Source organism: Schistocerca gregaria, chromosome 10, assembly GCF_023897955.1.
Source record: "Schistocerca gregaria isolate iqSchGreg1 chromosome 10, iqSchGreg1.2, whole genome shotgun sequence".
NCBI classification, from domain to species: Eukaryota; Metazoa; Arthropoda; class Insecta; order Orthoptera; family Acrididae; genus Schistocerca; species Schistocerca gregaria.
In genome coordinates, this window is record NC_064929.1 from 149,823,189 (window position 1) to 149,841,076 (window position 17,888).

Below are 17,888 nucleotides of genomic sequence, written 5' to 3' on the forward strand. Positions count from 1 at the left end.
GATGTGTGTGATGTCCTTACGTTAGTTAGGTTTAAGTAGTTCTACGATCTAGGGGACTGATGACCTCAGATGTTAAGTCCCATAGTGCTCAGAGCCATTTGAAACTTTTGTACACTACTCGCCATTAAAATTGTTCCACCAAGAAGAAATGCAGATGATAAACGGGTATTCATTGGACAAATATAATATGCTGGAACTGACATGTGGTTACATTTTCACGCAATTAGGGTTCATAGATATGGAGCTTCAACACGATACCACAGTTCATCAAGAGTAGTCACTGGCGTATTGTGACGAGCCAGTTGCTCGGCCACATTAACCAGACGTTTTTAATTGGTGAGAGATCTGGAGAATGAGCTGGTCAGGGCAGTAGTCGAACATTTTCTGTATCCAGAAAGGCCCGCACAGTACCTGCAAAATGCGGTCGTGCATTATCCTTCTGAAATATAGGGTTTCTCAGGGATCGAATGAAGGGTAGAGCCACGGGTCGTAACACATCTGAAATGTAACGTCCACTGTTCAAAGTGCCGTCAATGCGTAGAAGAGGTGACCGAGTCGTGTAAGCAATGGCATCCCATATCATCACGCCGGGTGATACGCCAGTATGGCGATGACGAATACACGCTTCCAATGTGCGTTCACCGCGATTTCGCCAAACGCGGATGCGACCATCATGATGCTGTAAACAGAACCTGGATTCATCCGAAAAAATGACGTTTCGCCATTCGTGCACCCAGGTTCGTTGTTGAGTACACCATTGCAGGCTCTCCTGTCTGTGATGCAGCGTCAAGTGTAACCGCAGCCACGGTCTCCGAGCTGATAGTCCATGCTGCTGCAAACGTCGTCGAACTGTTCGTGCAGATGGTTCTTGCCTTCAAACGTCCCCATCTGTTGACTCGGGCATGGAGTCGTGGTTGCACGATCCGTTACAGCCATGCGGATAAGATGCCTGTCATCTCGACTGCTAGTGATACGAGGCCGTTTGGATCCAGCTCGGCGTTCCGTATTACCTTTCTGAAGCCACCGATTCCATATTCTGCTAACAGTCATTGGATCTTGACCAACGCGAGCAGCAATGTCGCGATACGATAAACCGCAATCGCGATAGACTACAATCCGACCTTTATCAAAGTTGGAAACGTGATGGTACGCATTTCTCCTCCTAACACGAGGCATCGCAATAACGCTTCACCAGGCAACAACGGTCAACTGCTGTTTGTGTATGAGAAATCGGTTGGAAACTTTCCATATGTAAGCACGTTGTAGGTGTCGTTGTAGGTGGTCTCTGTCAATCAACAGCCGAGGTCGGCCTGTCTGTGCTGTACGTGTCCGTTCACGTTTCCACTTCATTATCACATCGGGACCTAGGGATCTTTAGCAGTGTGGAAATCTCGCGCACAGATGTTTGATACAAGTAACACCCAATCACTTGATCATGTTCGAAGTCCATGAGACCTGCGGAGCGCCCCATTCAGCTTTCTCACGATGTCTAATGACTACTGACATCGCTGATATGGAGTACCTGGCAGTAGGTGGCAGCAAATGCACCTAATATGAAAAACGTTTGTTTTTGGGGGTGTCCGGATACTTCTGATCACATAGTGTATGTGTCGTCCAGCCCAAGGCCTCAGCTCGCGGGCTCTTTGTGCATTTGTTAAATATTGCTAAATAGCACCTGTAAAGTAATACGGAATAAAGTATTTATATATCAAAACGGTTGTCTGCGGTCTGACTATTGTGAGTGGAAATAAGGGAGGACAGTGAACCCTCTCACACTACACGCTCAAAACTTAAATGTAATAATGCAGGTCCAGAGCCGTGCAAGTGAAATGCAATCATTTTTTGGTCCTCTGAGCCAGATACAGCCAGCACACGGAACAGTGTCGTTCACGCTCGTGTTTGTTCCGGCATTTGTGAATGCATAAAAAACCGCGAGAAGATAACCACGTGTGCCTCCGACTCCTCAAACTCCTCTCTGGCTGGACATAGGAGCTGCACCCCTCTACCATCCTCCACACCTACAAATCCTTAATCCGTTCCATCCTCTGCTATGCCAGTCCCGCCTGGATATCCGCCCCCCCCCCGCCCCCTCCCCCAAATTCTATAAGTCCCTCCAGATCCTCGAGCGCCATGCCCTCCGCCTCGCCTTCCGTATATGCCTCCCGTCCCCCACACGGATCTTCTATGACCTCATTCCCCCATTCCCCCATCTGCTCCTAATTCTCGAACATATCCGCATCCTCTACGCCTCCCGCTGCCTCGATCGCCCTCACCCCCTGGTTGCTCCTCTCCAATCCCCGCCCTCTCCCACGCCTTTACTGTTGTGTCCCCCCCTACCGTCCATCTCTGCACCTTTCATCTCCTTTCCCAAGGTGGCTTCCGTGAACTTGCCCTACCAGATGATGACCTCTGTCCACATCTACATCTACATGTACATCCATACTCAGCAAGCCACCTGACGGTGTGTGGCGGAGGGTACTTTGAGTACCTCTATCGGTTCTCCCTTCTATTCCAGTCTCATATTGTTCGTGGAAAGAAGGATTGTCGGTATGCTTCTGTGTTGGCTCTAATCTCTCTGATATTATCCTCGTGGTCTCTTCGCGAGATGTAAGTAGGAGGGAGCAATATACTGCTTGACACTTCGGTGAAGGTATGTTCTCGAAACTTTAACAAAAGCCCGTATCGAGCTACTGAGTGTCTCTCCTGCAGAGTCTTCCACTGGAGTTTATCTATCATCTCGGTAACGCTTTCGCGATTACTAAATGATCCTGTAATGAAGCGCGCTGCTCTCCGTTGGATCTTCTCTGTCTCTTCTATCAACCCTATCTGGTATGGATCCCACACTGCTCAGCAGTATTCAAGCAGTGGGCGAACAAGCGGACTGTAACCTACTTCCTTTGTTTTCGCTTTGCATTTCCTTAGGATTCTTCCAATGAATCTCAGTCTGGCATCCGCTTAACCGACGATCAACTTTATACACTCCTGGAAATGGAAAAAAGAACACATTGACACCGGTGTGTCAGACCCACCATACTTGCTCCGGATACTGCGAGAGGGCTGTACAAGCAATGATCACACGCACGGCACAGCGGACACACCAGGAAACGCGGTGTTGGCCGTCGAATGGCGCTAGCTGCGCAGCATTTGTGCACCGCCTCCGTCAGTGTCAGCCAGTTTGCCGTGGCATACGGAGCTCCATCGCAGTCTTTAACACTGGTAGCATGCCGCGACAGCGTGGACGTGAACCGTATGTGCAGTTGACGGACTTTGAGCGAGGGCGTATAGTGGGCATACGGGAGGCCGGGTGGACGTACCGCCGAATTGCTCAACATGTGGGGCGTGAGGTCTCCACAGTACATCGATGTTGTCGCCAGTGGTCGGCAGAAGGTGCACGTGCCCGTCGACCTGGGACCGGACCGCAGCGACGCACGGATGCACGCCAAGACCGTAGGATCCTACGCAGTGCCGTAGCGGACCGCACCGCCACTTCCCAGCAAATTAGGGACACTGTTGCTCCTGGGGTATCGGCGAGGACCATTCGCAACCGTCTCCATGAAGCTGGGCTACGGTCCCGCACACCGTTAGGACGTCTTCCGCTCACGCCCCAACATCGTGCAGCCCGCCTCCAGTGGTGTCGCGACAGGCGTGAATGGATGGACGAATGGAGACGTGTCGTCTTCAGCGATGAGAGTCACTTCTGCCTTGGTGCGAATGATGGTCGTATGCGTGTTTGGCGCCGTGCAGGTGAGCGCCACAATCAGGACTGCATACGACCGAGGCACACAGGGCCAACACCCGGCATCATGGTGTGGGGAGCGAGCTCCTACACTGGCCGTACACCTCTGGTGATCGTCGAGGGGACACTGAATAGTGCACGGTACATCCAAACCGTCATCGAACCAATCGTTCTACCATTCCTAGACCGGTAAGGGAACTTGCTGTTCCAACAGGACAATGTACGTCCGCATGTATCCCGTGCCACCCAACGTGCTCTAGAAGGTGTAAGTCAACTACCCTGGCCAGCAAGATCTCCGGATCTGTCCCGCATTGAGCTTGTTTGGGACTGGATGAAGCGTCGTCTCACGCGGTCTGCACGTCCAGCACGAACGCTGGTACAGCTGAGGCGCCAGGTGGAAATGGCATGGCAATCCGTTCCACAGGACTACATCCAGCATCTCTGCGATCGTCTCCATGGGAGAATAGCAGCCTACATTGCTGCGAAAGGTGGATATACACTGTACTAGTGCCGACATTGTGCATGCTCTGTTGCCTGTGTCTATGTGCCTGTGGTTCTGTCAGTGTGATCATGTGATGTACCTGACCCCAGGAATGTGTCAATAAAGTTTCCCCTTCCTGGGACAATGAATTCACGGTGTTCTTATTTCAATTTTCAGGAGTGTATAATCATTCCATTTTAAATCACTCCTAATGCGTACTCCCAGATAACTTATGAAATTAACTGCTTCCAGTTGCTGACCTGCTATTTTGTAGCTAAATGATAAGGGATCTATCTTTCAGTGTATTCACAGCACAATCGCCATTCCCTGCACCGTGCGTCAATTTGCTGCAGATCCTCCTCCATTTCAGTACAATTTTCAATTGTTACAACCTCTCAGTACACCACAGCATCATCTGCAAAAAGCCTCAGTGAACTTCTGATGTCATCCACAAGGTCATTTATGTACATTGTGAATAGCAACGGTCCTACAACACTTCCCTGTGGCGCACCTGAAATCACTCTTACTTCAGAAGACTTCTCTCCATTTATCCCTCCTATCAACTCTAATCCTGGGCTCCCTCTTCCCCCACTTCCATCATGTTTTCTCCCCACCTAACCTCTCCCTGCCTCCCCTCCCCCCAGTCCTTTTGTATTCCCCTCCACTGCCTTTCCCCACTCCCTGTCGTGTCTGCCCAGCACCTGCCGCCATCTTCTGGGTCCTCGTCCTCCATCAGCTCCTTCCCTCCTCCCCCCACTTCATTTTTTCCTCTCCTCCCCCCTCCCCCTCGATTTCCTTTCCTGTCATCTGTCCAGGTTCCCCCCATCTGCCCTCGGCTGTGGTATATCATATTTGTGCCAATTTTTTAGTGCAGTGTTCAGTGTTATTCGTCTTTCCAAAATGTTGCGAACAGAAACCATTCTGTCACTGGGTATAAATTTTATATCTCTTGCGAGCAGAAACCAGACTGTCTCCGCGTTTTTTTAATTGTCTGCCAATTCTTTTACCTGTCTGCTGCATATGTATTTTATTAGCATCATCAACCCTTTGTTCTATGTTTAAAGTTCCACAATTTTCCGCCATTTTACCATTTAAGTCACCGATTTTATCTTCTGCTTTTATTATTTATTATTTTCATCTTTTTAAAAGAAATTCTCTAGGCTGAAGAGCGACGTACTAAGCTGTTGCCAGCCCTCCCTCTATGGGGGAATCGAAACTCAATAAAGAAAAAATAAATAAATAAATAAATAACCACGTGTGAGTTGACAACTTTCGGTTTCGTCGGTAAGGGCTACCTAGTGTTTCAAGGCCTGTTCGGAACTTCGATAACAACAGCCTTAGGACCAGAGATCGGGACATTTTTCGCCGAAGTTTAATGTCTTTCGACCTCTAAACGCGAGAAGCACAGACACAGACAATGCCATCATCATCTGGGTCGTCACCTCTTGCTCTTCGCAACTATGCCAGCTGCCATCGCCTGTGTTGCCGCTACTGTTCCAGTTCGTACTGTCCTGTACTGCCGCTGCAACCTGGTAAGTGTTAGCTTCCTGTTATCATCTGCCCATTCCCCGAAATGGATTTCTGTCGAGAGAAAAAAATTATTCAGACAGAGAGGGGTTGCAAAGGTCGCTAAAGCATCCATAGGGACCTTTCCGCAGACAGAAGATACTGCTAACATTGAACTACTAGAGGCAAAACTTAGCAGACTACACGTATTCAGACTGATTTTGTGTCGTCTCAGGGTCGTCTGGAAATTGAAGACGAATCTGAGGATCACAGCAAGAACAGGGAAGAATTCGAGGATTCATGGGACTTCATTGAATCGACCATCAAGACTTTAATCAAGAGGCACGCTAAGGCAAGAATAGGGAAGAATTCGAGGATTCATGGGACTTGATTTAATCGACTATCAAGGCTTTAGTCAAGAGGCACGCTAAGGCAAGAAGAAGAATTCCAGGATTCGTGGGACTTGATTGAATCGACTATCAAGGCTTTAATCAAGAGGCACGCTACCGTAAGAATAGGGAAGAATTCGAGGATTCACGGGACTTGATTGAATCGACTATCAAGGCTTTAGTCAAAAGGCACGCTAAGGAAAGAATAGGGAAGAATTCGAGGATTCATGGGACTTGATTGAATCAACTATCATGGCTTTAATCAAGAGGCACAGTAAGGCAAGAATAGGGAAGAATTCGAGGATTCATGTCACTTTATGGAATCGACTATCAAGGCTTTAGTCAAGAGGCACACTAAGACAACAAGAAGAATTCCGAAGATTCATGGGACTTGATTGAATCAACCATCAAGGCTTTAGTCTACATCTACATCTACATCCATACTCCGCAAGCCACCTGACAGTGTGTGGCGGAGGGTACCCTGAGTACCTCTATCGGTTCTCCCTTCTATTCCAGTCTCGTATTGTACGTGGAAAAAAGGATTGTCGGTATGCTTCTGTGTGGGCTCTAATCTCTCTGATTTTATCCTCATGGTCTCTTCGCGAGATATACGTAGGAGGGAGCAATATACTGCTTGATTCTTCGGTGAAGGTATGTTCTCGAAACTTTAACAAAAGCCCGTACCGAGCTACTGAGCGTCTCTCCTGCAGAGTCTTCCACTGGAGTTTATCTATCATCTCCACTAACGCTTTCGCGATTACTAAATGATCCTGTAACGAAGCGTGCTGCTCTCCGTTGGATCTTCTCTATCTCTTCTATCAACCCTACCTGGTGCGGATCCCACACTGCTGAGCAGTATTCAAGCAGTGGGCGCACAAGCGTAGTGTAACCTACTTCCTTTGTTGTCGGATTGCATTTCCTTAGGATTCTTCCAATGAATCTCAGTCTGGCATCTGCTTTACCGACGATCAACTTTATATGTTCATTCCATTTCAAATCACTCCTAATGCGTACTCCCAGATAATTTATGGAATTAACTGCTTGCAGTTGCTGACCTGCTATTTTGGAGCTAAATGATAAGGGACCTATCTTTCTATGTATTCGCATCACATTACACTTGTCTACATTGAGATTCAATTGCCATTCCGTGCACCATGCGTCAATTCGCTGCAGATCCTCCTGCATTTCAGTACAATTTTTCATTGTTGCAACCTCTCGATACACCACAGCATCATCTGCAAAATGCCTCAGTGAACTTCCGATGTCATCCACCAGGTCATTTATGTATATTGTGAACAGCAACGGTCCCATGACACTCCCCTGCGGCACACCTGAAATCACTCTTACTTCGGAAGACTTCTCTCCATTGAGAATGACATGCTGCGTTCTGTTATCTAGGAACTCTTCAATCCAATCACACAATTGATCTGATAGTCCGTATGCTCTTACTTTGTTCATTAAACGACTGTGGGGAACTGTGTCAAACGCCTTGCGGAAGTAAAGAAACACGGCATCTACCTGTGAACCCGTGTCTAAGGCCCTCTGAGTCTCGTGGACGAATAGCCCGAGCTGGGTTTCACACGACCGTCTTTTTCGAAACCCATGCTGATTCCTACAGAGTAGATTTTTAGTCTCCAGAAAAGACATTATACTCAAACATAATACGTGTTCCAAAATTCTACAACTGATCGACGTTAGAGATATAGGTCTATAGTTCTGCACATCTGTTCGACGTCCCTTCTTGAAAACGGGGATGACCTGTGCCCTTTTCCAATCCTTTGGAACGCTACGCTCTTCTAGAGACCTATGGTACACCGCTGCAAGAAGGGGGGCAAGTTCCTTCGCGTACTCTGTGTAAAATCGAACTGGTATCCCATCAGGACCAGCGGCCTTTCCTCTTTTGAGCGATTTTAATTGTTTCTCTATCCCTCTGTCGTCTATTTCGATATCTACCATTTTGTCAACTGTGCGACAATCTAGGGAAGGAAGCACACTGCAGTCTTCCTCTGTGAAACAGCTTTGGAAGAAGACATTTAGTATTTCGGCCTTTAGTCTGTCACCCTCTGTTTCAGTACCATTTTGGTCACAGAGTGTCTGGACATTTTGTTTTGATCCACCTACCGCTTTGACATAGGACCAAAATTTCTTAGGATTTTCTGCCAAGTCAGTACATAGAACTTTACTTTCGAATTCATTGAAAGCCTCTCGCATATCCCTCCTCACACTACATTTCGCTTCGCGTATTTTTTGTTTGTCTGCAAGGCTTTGGCTATGTTTATGTTTGCTGTGAAGTTCCCTTTGCTTCCGCAGCAGTTTTCTAACTCGGTTGTTGTACCACAGTGGCTCTTTCCCATCTCTTACGATCTTTGCTTGGCACATACTCATCTAACGCATATTGTACGATGGTTTTGAACTTTGTCCACTGATCCTCAACACTATCTGTGCTTGAGACAAAACTTTTGTGTTGAGTCGTCAGGTACTCTGTAATCTGCTTTTCGTCACTTTTGCTAAACAGAAAAATCTTCCTACCTTTTTTAATAATTCTATTTATGGCTGAAATCATCGATGCAGTAACCGCTTTATGATCGCTGATTCCCTGTTCTGCATTAACTGATTCAAATAGTTCAGGTCTGTTTGTCACCAGAAGGTCTAATATGTTATTGCCACGAGTCGGTTCTCTGTTTAACTGCTCAAGGTAGTTTTCAGATAAAGCACTTAAAAATATTTCACTGGTTTTTTGTCCCTGCCACCCGTTATGAACGTTTGAGTCTCCCAGTCTATATCCAGCAAATTAAAATCTCCACCCAGAACTATAACATGGTGGGGAAATCTACTCGAAATATTTTCCAAATTATTCTTCAGGTGCTGAGCCACAACAGCTGCTGAGCCCGGGGGCCTATAGATACATCCAATTACCATGTCTGAGCCTGCTTTAACCGTGACCTTCACCCAAATCATTTCACAATTCGAATCTCCGTCAATTTCCTTCGATACTATTGCACTTCTTATCACTATAAACACGCCTCCCCCTTCACTGACCAGCCTGTCTCTGCGGTATACATTCCAATCTGAGTTTAGGATTTCATTACTGTTTACATGTGGTTTCAGCCAACTTTCTGTCCCTAGTACTATATGGGGGTTGTGACCGTTTATTAATGAGAGCAGTTCTGGGACCTTTCTATAGACGCTCCTGCAGTTTACTATTAGCACATTAATATTGTTATTCCCTGTTGCATTTTGCCTACTCCTGCCTTGCCGCGTCTCAGCAGGCGTCTTGTCGGGCCTAGGGAGGGAATTCTCTAACCTAAAAAACCCCATGTGCACTCCACACGTACTCCGCTACCCTCGTAGCCGCTTCCGGCGTGTAGTGCACGCCTGACGTATTCAGGGGGACCCTAAGGCACTAAGAAGAATTCGAGGATATGTGGGACTTTATTGAATCGACTATAAAGGCTTTAGTCAAGAGGCACGCTAAGGCAAGAATAGGGAAGAATTCGAGGATTCATGGGACTTGATTCAATCCACTATCCATTCTTAAGTCAAGAGGCACGCTAAGGCAACAAGAAGAATTCGAGGATTCATGGGACTTGATTGAATCGACTATCAAGGCTTTAGAAAAGAAACACACTAAGGCAAGAATAGGAAAGAACTCGCGGATTCATCAGACTTGATTGAGTCGACTATCAAGGCTTTAGTCAAGAGGTACGCTAAGACAAGAATAGGAAACAATTCGAGGATTCATGGGACCTGATCGAATCGACTATTAAGGCTTTAGTCAAGAGGCACGCTAAGGAAAGAATAGGGAAGAATTCGAGGATTCATGGGAGTTGACTGTATCGACTATCAAGGCTTTAGACAAGAGGCATGCTACGGCGAGAATTGGAAACAACTCGCAGATTCATCACACTTGATTGAGTCGACTATCAAGGCTTTAATCAAGAGGCACACTAAGGCAAGAATAGGGAAGATTTCGAATTCGTGGATTCATGGGACTTGATTCGTCGACTATCAAGGCTTTAGTCAAGAGGCACGCTAAGGTAAGAAGAAGAATTCGAGGATTCATGGAACATGATTGAATCGACTATCAAGGCTTTAGTGAAGAGGCACGTTAAGGCAAGAATAGGGAAGAATTCGAGGATTCATGGGACTTGAATGAATCGACTATCCAAGCCTTAGTCAAGAGGTACGCTAAGGCAACAAGAAGAATTCAAGGATTCATGGGACTTATTGAATCGACTATCAAGGCTTTAGTCAAGAGGCACGCTAAGGCAAGAAGAGAAAATCCAGGATTCATGGGACTTGATAGAATCGACTATCAAGGCTTTAGTCAAGAGGCACACTAAGGCAAGAATAGGGAAGAACTCGAGGATTCATGGGACTTGATTGAATCGACAATCCAAGCATTAGTCAAGAGGCACACTAAGGCAACAAGAAGAATTCGAGGATTCATGGGACATGATTGAATCGACTATCAAGGCTTTAGTCAAGTGGTACACTGAAGCAAGAAGATGAATTCGAGGATTCATGGGACATAATCGAATCGGCTATCAGGGCTTCAACGAAAATGTACACCAAGGCATGAATAGGGAAGTAACCGAGGATTCATGGGACCTGATTGAATCGACTATAAAGGCTTTAGTCAAGAGGCACGCTAAGGCAAGAATAGGGAAGAATTCAAGGATTCATGGGACTTGATTGAATCGACTATCCATTCTTAAGTCAAGAGGTACGCTAAGGCAACAAGAAGAATTCGAGGATTAGTGGGACTTGATTGAATCAACTATCAAGGTCTTAATCAAGAGACACACTAAGGCAAGAATAGGGTAGAATTCAAGGATTCATGGGACTTGATTGAATTAACTATCAAATCTTTAGTCAAGAGGCACACTAAGGCAAGAATAGGGAAGAATTCGAGGATTCACGGGACTTGGCTGAATCGACTATCACGGCTTTAATCAAGAGGCATGCTAAAACAAGAATAAGGAAAAATTCGAGGATTCCATTGACTTGATATAATCGACTACCCAGGATTAAGTCAAGAGGCACACTAAGGCAAGAATAGGGAAGAATTCGAGGATTTATAGGACTTGATTGAATCGACTATTAAGGCTTTAGTCAAGAGGCACTCTAAGGCAAGAAGAGAAATTCCACGATTCATGGGACTTGATAGAATCGACTATAAAGGCTTTAGTCAATAGTCACGCTAAGGAAAGAATAGGGAAGAAATCGAGGAATCATGGGTCTTGATTGAATTGACTATCAAGGCTTTAGTCGAGAGGCACTCTAAGGCAAGAAGAATAATTCGATGATTAATGGGACTAGATTGAACTTGACTATCAAGGCTTTAGTAAAGTGGCACGCTAAGGAAGAAGAAGAATTCGAGGATTCGTGGGTCTTGATTGAATGTACTATCAAGGCTTTAGTCAAGAGGCACGCTAAGGCAAGAAGAGAAATTCCACGATTCATGGGACTTGATAGAATCGACTATCAAGGCTTTAATGAAGAGACACGCCAAGGCAAGAGTAGGGGAGAATTCGAGGATTCATAGGACTTGATTGAATCGACCTTAAAGGCTTTAGTCAAGAGGCACGCTAAGGTAGAATAGGGAAGAATTCGAGGATTCATGAGACTTGAGTGAATCGACTATCAAGGCTTAAGTCATGAGGCACCCTAAGGCAAGAAGAAGAATTCGAGCATTCATGGGACTGGTTTGAATCGATTATCAAGGCTTTAGTCACGAGGCTTGCTAGGACAAGAATAAGGAAGAATTCGAGGATTCATGAGATATTATTGAATCGACTGTCAAGGCTTTAATGAAGAGGCAGGCCAAGGCAAGAATAGGGAAGAATTCGTGGATTCATGGGACTTGATTGAATCGGCTATCCAGGCTTTAATTAAGATGTATGCTAAAACAAGAATAGAGATGAATTCGAGGATTCAGAGGACTTGATTGAATCGACTATCAAGTCTTTGGTCAAGAGGCACACTAAGGCAAGATTAGGGAAGAATTAGAGGATTCATGGTACTTGATTGAATCGACTATCAAGGCTTTAATCAAGAGACACGGTAACAAAAGAATAGGGAAAGAATCGAGGATTCATGGGACTTGATTGAATCGACTATCAATTCTTTAGTCAAGAGGCACGCTAAGGCAAGAATAGGGAAGAATTCGAGAATTCATGGGACTTGAGTGAATCGACTATCAAGGCTTTAGTCATGAGGCACCCTAAGGCAAGAAGAAGATTTCGAAGATTCATGGGACTTGATTGAATTGACTAACAAGGCTTTAGTCAAGAGGCACGCTAAGGTAGAATAGGGAAGAATTCGAGGATTCATGAGACTTGAGTGAATCGACTATCAAGGCTTTAGTCAAGAGTCACGCTAAGGAAAGAACAGGGAAGAAATCGAGGATTCACCAGACTTGATTGAGTAGACTATCAAGGCGTTAGGCAAGAGACACGCTAAGGCAAGAATAAGGAAGAATTCGAGTGTTCATGAGAATTGATTGAATTGACTATTAAGGCTTTAATCAGGAGGCATATTAAGTCAAGAAAAGAAAAGATTTCGAGGATTCATGGGACTTTATTGTATGAATAATAAGTACGAATATCAAGGCTGTAATAGGGGACACGCTGAGGCAAGATTATCGAAGATTCTTAGGATTCATGGGACTTGATTGAAACAACTATTAAGGCTTTAGTCAAGAGGTACGCTAAGGCAAGTATAGGGATAAATTCGAGGATTCATGGGAATTGATTGTATCGACTATCAGGGCTTTAGACAAGGGGCACGCTAAGGCAATAATTGGAAAGAACTCGCGGATTCATCAGACTTGATTGAGTCGACTATCAAGGCTTTAATCAAGAGGCACGCTGAGGCAAAAATAGGGAAGATTTCGAATTCGGGGATTCATGTGTCATGTTTAAAGGTCATTTCACACCGGCGTAGAGTATCTTGAGCTACGTCTTCGGAAAGACGTCGCAGACGTATCTTGTAATGTAATCAAATGGGGCATTTCAGACTGACGCAGATGGCGTCGCGTCCAGCCGAGATACGTAATACGAGTATCTCCAGCTACGCTTGCACACGTAGCATCGCTGCGTATCTCGGCTTGCGCATGCGCACTATACTGCACTGCAAGCCACGTGCTCTTATGCTGAGCAGCTCTATTACTGCGTGTTTGTGTGTTTATTGTGCAAAATGTCTGCATTAATTGACCAAGTGCAAAAGTATCCAGTGCTGTGGGACTACTCGAAATTGGAATATAGAGATGCTAACTTGCGTGACTTAGCTTGGGAAGAAATTTCGCAAGTTTTAGGGAAGCCAAGTAAGAATGAAAATTTCTTTTCGTCCAGTATTTAGGTGTAAGTAAGAGTGCAGCATTAAGTCCTTATTATGGCTGTACAACTTTCTTTTCCTTGTTATAAAAGATTATTTGGTATGTTCGTATTCTCCTCAATTTTAGTTACTAAGAAAAAGCTGTTCTTCAAATAAGCAGTCAGATCCGGATAATGTGGCCACTACTTGTTCTTCTCTACTAAAATAAACAATACTTCTCTATATATCGATATACTTCTTAATCTACGCCATTCTCCTGGCTAAATGACTGAAAGTAACATGCCGTGTACAAAACAATTAGTATCGTGTATCGTGATTTTTTTTATCTGAAAAGCTGTGTTCGTCACATTGTTTTTCTTCTACGACCTGTATCGAGGGTTTGCACCCTCTTCTTCTGGTGTTTACTATTTGCAAACAATTTGTCTTTGCCAATAAAAATAATCATCAAACATTATAATTACGTATTCATTAGTGTTTATTTGCAGAAAGTAGTCACAATAACATACTGACAAAACTGTTACAATAATCTTAATGAAACAATAATCTTAATGAAAGTTTGTGGAGTATTAAACGAATGCTTATTTTTCATAAGTGCATTGTAGTTACGTGTTAGCAATGTGCCGCCACTGCCAAGGCACGCTTCCTTCAGGAGAGTTAAAGAAATTGACAAAGTGGTTTCTTATTGCGGCGTTCTCCTTTGTAGCTGCGGCAGCAGTTTTTTCAAGAGGTTTCCAGCATGTACTGTAGGCGACCAAAATTTCTTCTGGTGACCCAACTGTTGTAACGTCACATTTATTGCACAGATAGTTGCGTAGTATTACTGTGGCTTTCATTACTTTATGTACAGTGTCAAGGTTGCACTGCAATGGCCGAAAGTACAATCTCCACCGTTGGGCAAGTATGCCGAAAACGTTTTCAACAACACGTCTGCACCGACTCACTCTGTAGTTGTAAACTCTCTTCTCATCGTTAAGATTTCTGTGTGGGTAGGGACGAATCATGTACCGCTGCAGGGGGAAACCCTCGTCTCCCACGATAACATATTGAACAGGGGATCCTCCTGGTACTAGTGGCTCGTCTTTTGGCACCCCAAGGCAGTAGGTAGACAGTCTTTTCCCAAGTGTGCTATTTGAAAATATGATGGAATCACATTCCTTTCCGTATGAGCCCACGTCTACGGTTATGAACTTATAGTTAGCATCTACCAAACCCAACAACACTGTAGAGTAGTATTTTTTGTAATTGTAGAAAGAAGATTCAGATGCAGGTGGTGCCTGAATTCTGACGTGTTTTCCATCTATTGCACCGACGCAGTGAGGGAAATTCCACCTGTCGTGAAATCCCGCAGCAACGTTCCTCCAGAAATCTTCAGTGGGTGTTGGCATGTACAACGGTTGCATTGTACGCCACAAAGCGTCACACACTTGGTTTACGATCGACGATACAGTACTAATGCCGACTCTGTAGCTGAAGCTTATAGTAGTGTATGAGTCTCCATAGCGAGACACCTGAAACAAAATTGTTGTTACAGAGGCTGTTGTAAAAACGGACTGGAAAAAACTGAGAGATGCTCATAGGAATGCCCTCAAAAGAAGAGAGACAAAAAGTGGTCAAGCTGTGGCAAACTCAAAAAAGTGGAAGTACGAGAAAGAAATGGAATTTTTACTTTCCGTATTGCCAGCTCACAGCCTGTAAGTGTTCTTTTGAATTGAAATTTTAGTACTGTTATTGCCCTGGTGGGAACTTTATAAATAAATAACTGAAACGCATTCCTCTGGTGAGAGTAATTTTTTATTTGTTTGTTGAAATTAATTTTTTCAGACACGACAGTAATATTCCTGATATGGATGACACGCAAGTTCCTGAAAATCAAATAAACGATGATAGCATTGTTAATGCTGAAGCTCCTGCTGCTCCTGATGATGATGAATTTTCCAACTCTGATCACGATGTCAACACAGTCCGGAACAAACCCAAAGGAGTCGACAAAATTCTGAATTTTCTGAAAAATAAAGAGATAAACAAACCTGTTCGCTCTGTCCCTGACGAATTAGATTTGTTTTTTGGTAGCATATCAATGTCGGTAAAAAAATTGCCTCAAAGGTTACAAAACAGAGTAAAGAGAGAAGTTTTAGAGGCAGTAAACCGAGCTGAAGATGAACATGATTCACTGATGAGTCTAATAACACCGGCAGTGCTTCAAACTAGCTCTCCACTGGTGTCTCCAGGTACCTCCTCTGACAGCTCAACATGGTCAGGTGGTAACTATTCAAACCAGCCCACGATCCTTCACCATCAAAATGAAACATCACTTACAGAAAGTGGCTCATTACTTCGATCACTGCAAGAAGATACAGATGTTGATTTGGTAGCGGAAAACTATTCAGGACAAGCAACTGAAGACAATCTTCAAATACTTTAAGCACAAACCTCATTAACTTTAAACTCAAACAAAATATATCTTATGCTGATTTCTTTTTGTGGCTGTGGCTGGTTAATATATGTCTATCATCTTTTACATTTTGTATTATCACAGCAGCTAACAAATATACTTGTGTAATATTACTGTAATGAAGATATATTTTTACTCCATTTCCTACAACCTTATACTAACAGGCTACGTTTCTATTTTGACATTATGGGAAAGGAATTGTTACCTTAGACAAATAGCTAGCCGTTCCTCAGGAGGTATTGATTTTCTGTAATTTGTGTCCTGTTTCTTAATGTCACTGCCAATGAGGGATAAAACTTCATTGAACTGGTCTTCATTAAGCCTGAAGTAACTTCTAAACTTTTCATTGTCAAGCTGTAAATCTTGCATTAGGTGGTGGTATTCGCTATACACTGTTCTTCTAACATTTATCGGATGAACCCAATTCGATTTATTTGACACTGAATACAACAACAACAGTTCATCATCACTATCGCTACTTGAACTACAGTCCATCCACGGCACACTGAAGTTGATGTCTGGCTCACACCACGGCACACTGAACGCCATTTCTGGTACCATGCACAAACTGTACTCATGTTAGCACACCATCTCAACAACTGAGCAAATATGAAGATGGGATAGAAAACGTACCTCATAATACGTAGCTTTTGGTAGCATGGATTTAGTCAAGAGGTACGCTTAGGCAACAAGAAGATTTCAAGGACTCAAGGGACTTGATTGAATCGACTATCAAGGTTTTAGTCAAGAGGAACGCTAAGGCAAGAATAGGGAAGAATTCGAGGATTCATGGGACTTGATTGAATCGACTATCCAAGCTTTAGTTAAGAGGCACGCTATGGCAACAAGAAGAATTGGAGGATTCATGGGACATGATTGAATAGACTATAAAGACTTTCCTCAAGAGGTACGCTAAGGCAACAAGAAGAATTCAAGGATTAATGGGACTTGATTGAATCGACTATCAAGGCTTTAGTCAAGAGGCACGATAAGGTGGAATAAGGAAGAATTCATGGATTCATGTGACTTGATTTAAATGACTATCAAGGCATTAGTCAAGACGCACGGTAAGGCAAGAATAGGTATGAACTCGAGGATTCACCAGACTTGATTGATTCAACTATCAAGGATTTAATCAAGAGGTACGCTAAGGCAAGAATAGCTAAGAATTCGAATATGAGGATTCATGGGACTACATTGAATCGACTATCAAGGCTTTAGGCAAGAGACACACTAAGGCAAGAAAGAGATGAATTCGAGGGTTCATGGGACCTGATTGAATTGACTATTAAGGATTTAATCAGGAGGCATATTAAGTCAAGAACAGAGAAGATTTCAAGGATTCATGGGACTTTATTGTACGAATATTAAGTACGAATATCAACACTTTAATCAGGGGACACGCTGCAGCAAGTGTAGCGAAGAATTTGAGGATACATGGGACTTGATTGAATCGACTACCAAGGTTTTAGTCAAAAGGAACACAAAGGCAAGAATAGGAAAGAATCTGAGGATTCATGGGACTTGATTGAATCGCCTATCAAGGATTCAGTGAGGAGGTACACTGAGGCAAGAAGAAGTATTCGAGGATTCATGGGATTTAATCGAATCGACTATCAGGGTTTTAATCAAGAGGTACACCAAGGCATGAATAGGGAAGAATTCGAAGATTCATGGGACTTGATTGAGTCGACTATCAATGCCTTAGTCAAGAGGCACGCTAAGGCAAGAAGAGAAATTCGAGGATTTATGGGACTTGCTAGAATCGACTATGAAGGCTTTAGTCAAGAGGCACACTAAGGCAAGAATAGAAACGAATTCGAGGATTGAATCGACTATCAAGCCTTTAATCAAGAGACACGGTAAGGAAAGAATAGGAATGAAATCGAGGATTCATGGAACTTGATTGATTCGACTATCAAGGCTTTAGTCAAGAGGCACACTAAGGCAAGAAGAAGAATTCGATGATGAATGGGACTTGATTGA

General features: G+C 44.1%; 1 protein-coding gene across 1 annotated transcript; it reads left to right on the forward strand.

The window, feature by feature from the left end:
* The first annotated feature begins 5,634 nt into the window (after positions 1 to 5,634).
* Positions 5,635 to 15,872, forward strand: LOC126293218 (uncharacterized). The gene is made up of 3 exons (XM_049986340.1): positions 5,635 to 5,749; positions 14,982 to 15,141; positions 15,272 to 15,872. The coding sequence occupies exons 1-3, from the start codon at positions 5,635 to 5,637 to the stop codon at positions 15,870 to 15,872; spliced, it is 876 nt and encodes a 291-aa protein (XP_049842297.1).
* The last annotated feature ends 2,016 nt before the right edge of the window (positions 15,873 to 17,888 follow it).

What these genes read in the sequence shown, in the direction of transcription:
- LOC126293218 (XM_049986340.1), top strand. Translation starts at nt 5,635, where the DNA reads ATGCCATCATCATCTGGGTCGTCACCTCTTGCTCTTCGCAACTATGCC. An exon ending in TGTACTGCCGCTGCAACCTG is followed by an intron (nt 5,750 to 14,981) that starts GTAAGTGTTAGC and finishes TTGTTGTTACAG; the next exon opens with AGGCTGTTGTAAAAACGGAC. An exon ending in GTATTGCCAGCTCACAGCCT is followed by an intron (nt 15,142 to 15,271) that starts GTAAGTGTTCTT and finishes TAATTTTTTCAG; the next exon opens with ACACGACAGTAATATTCCTG.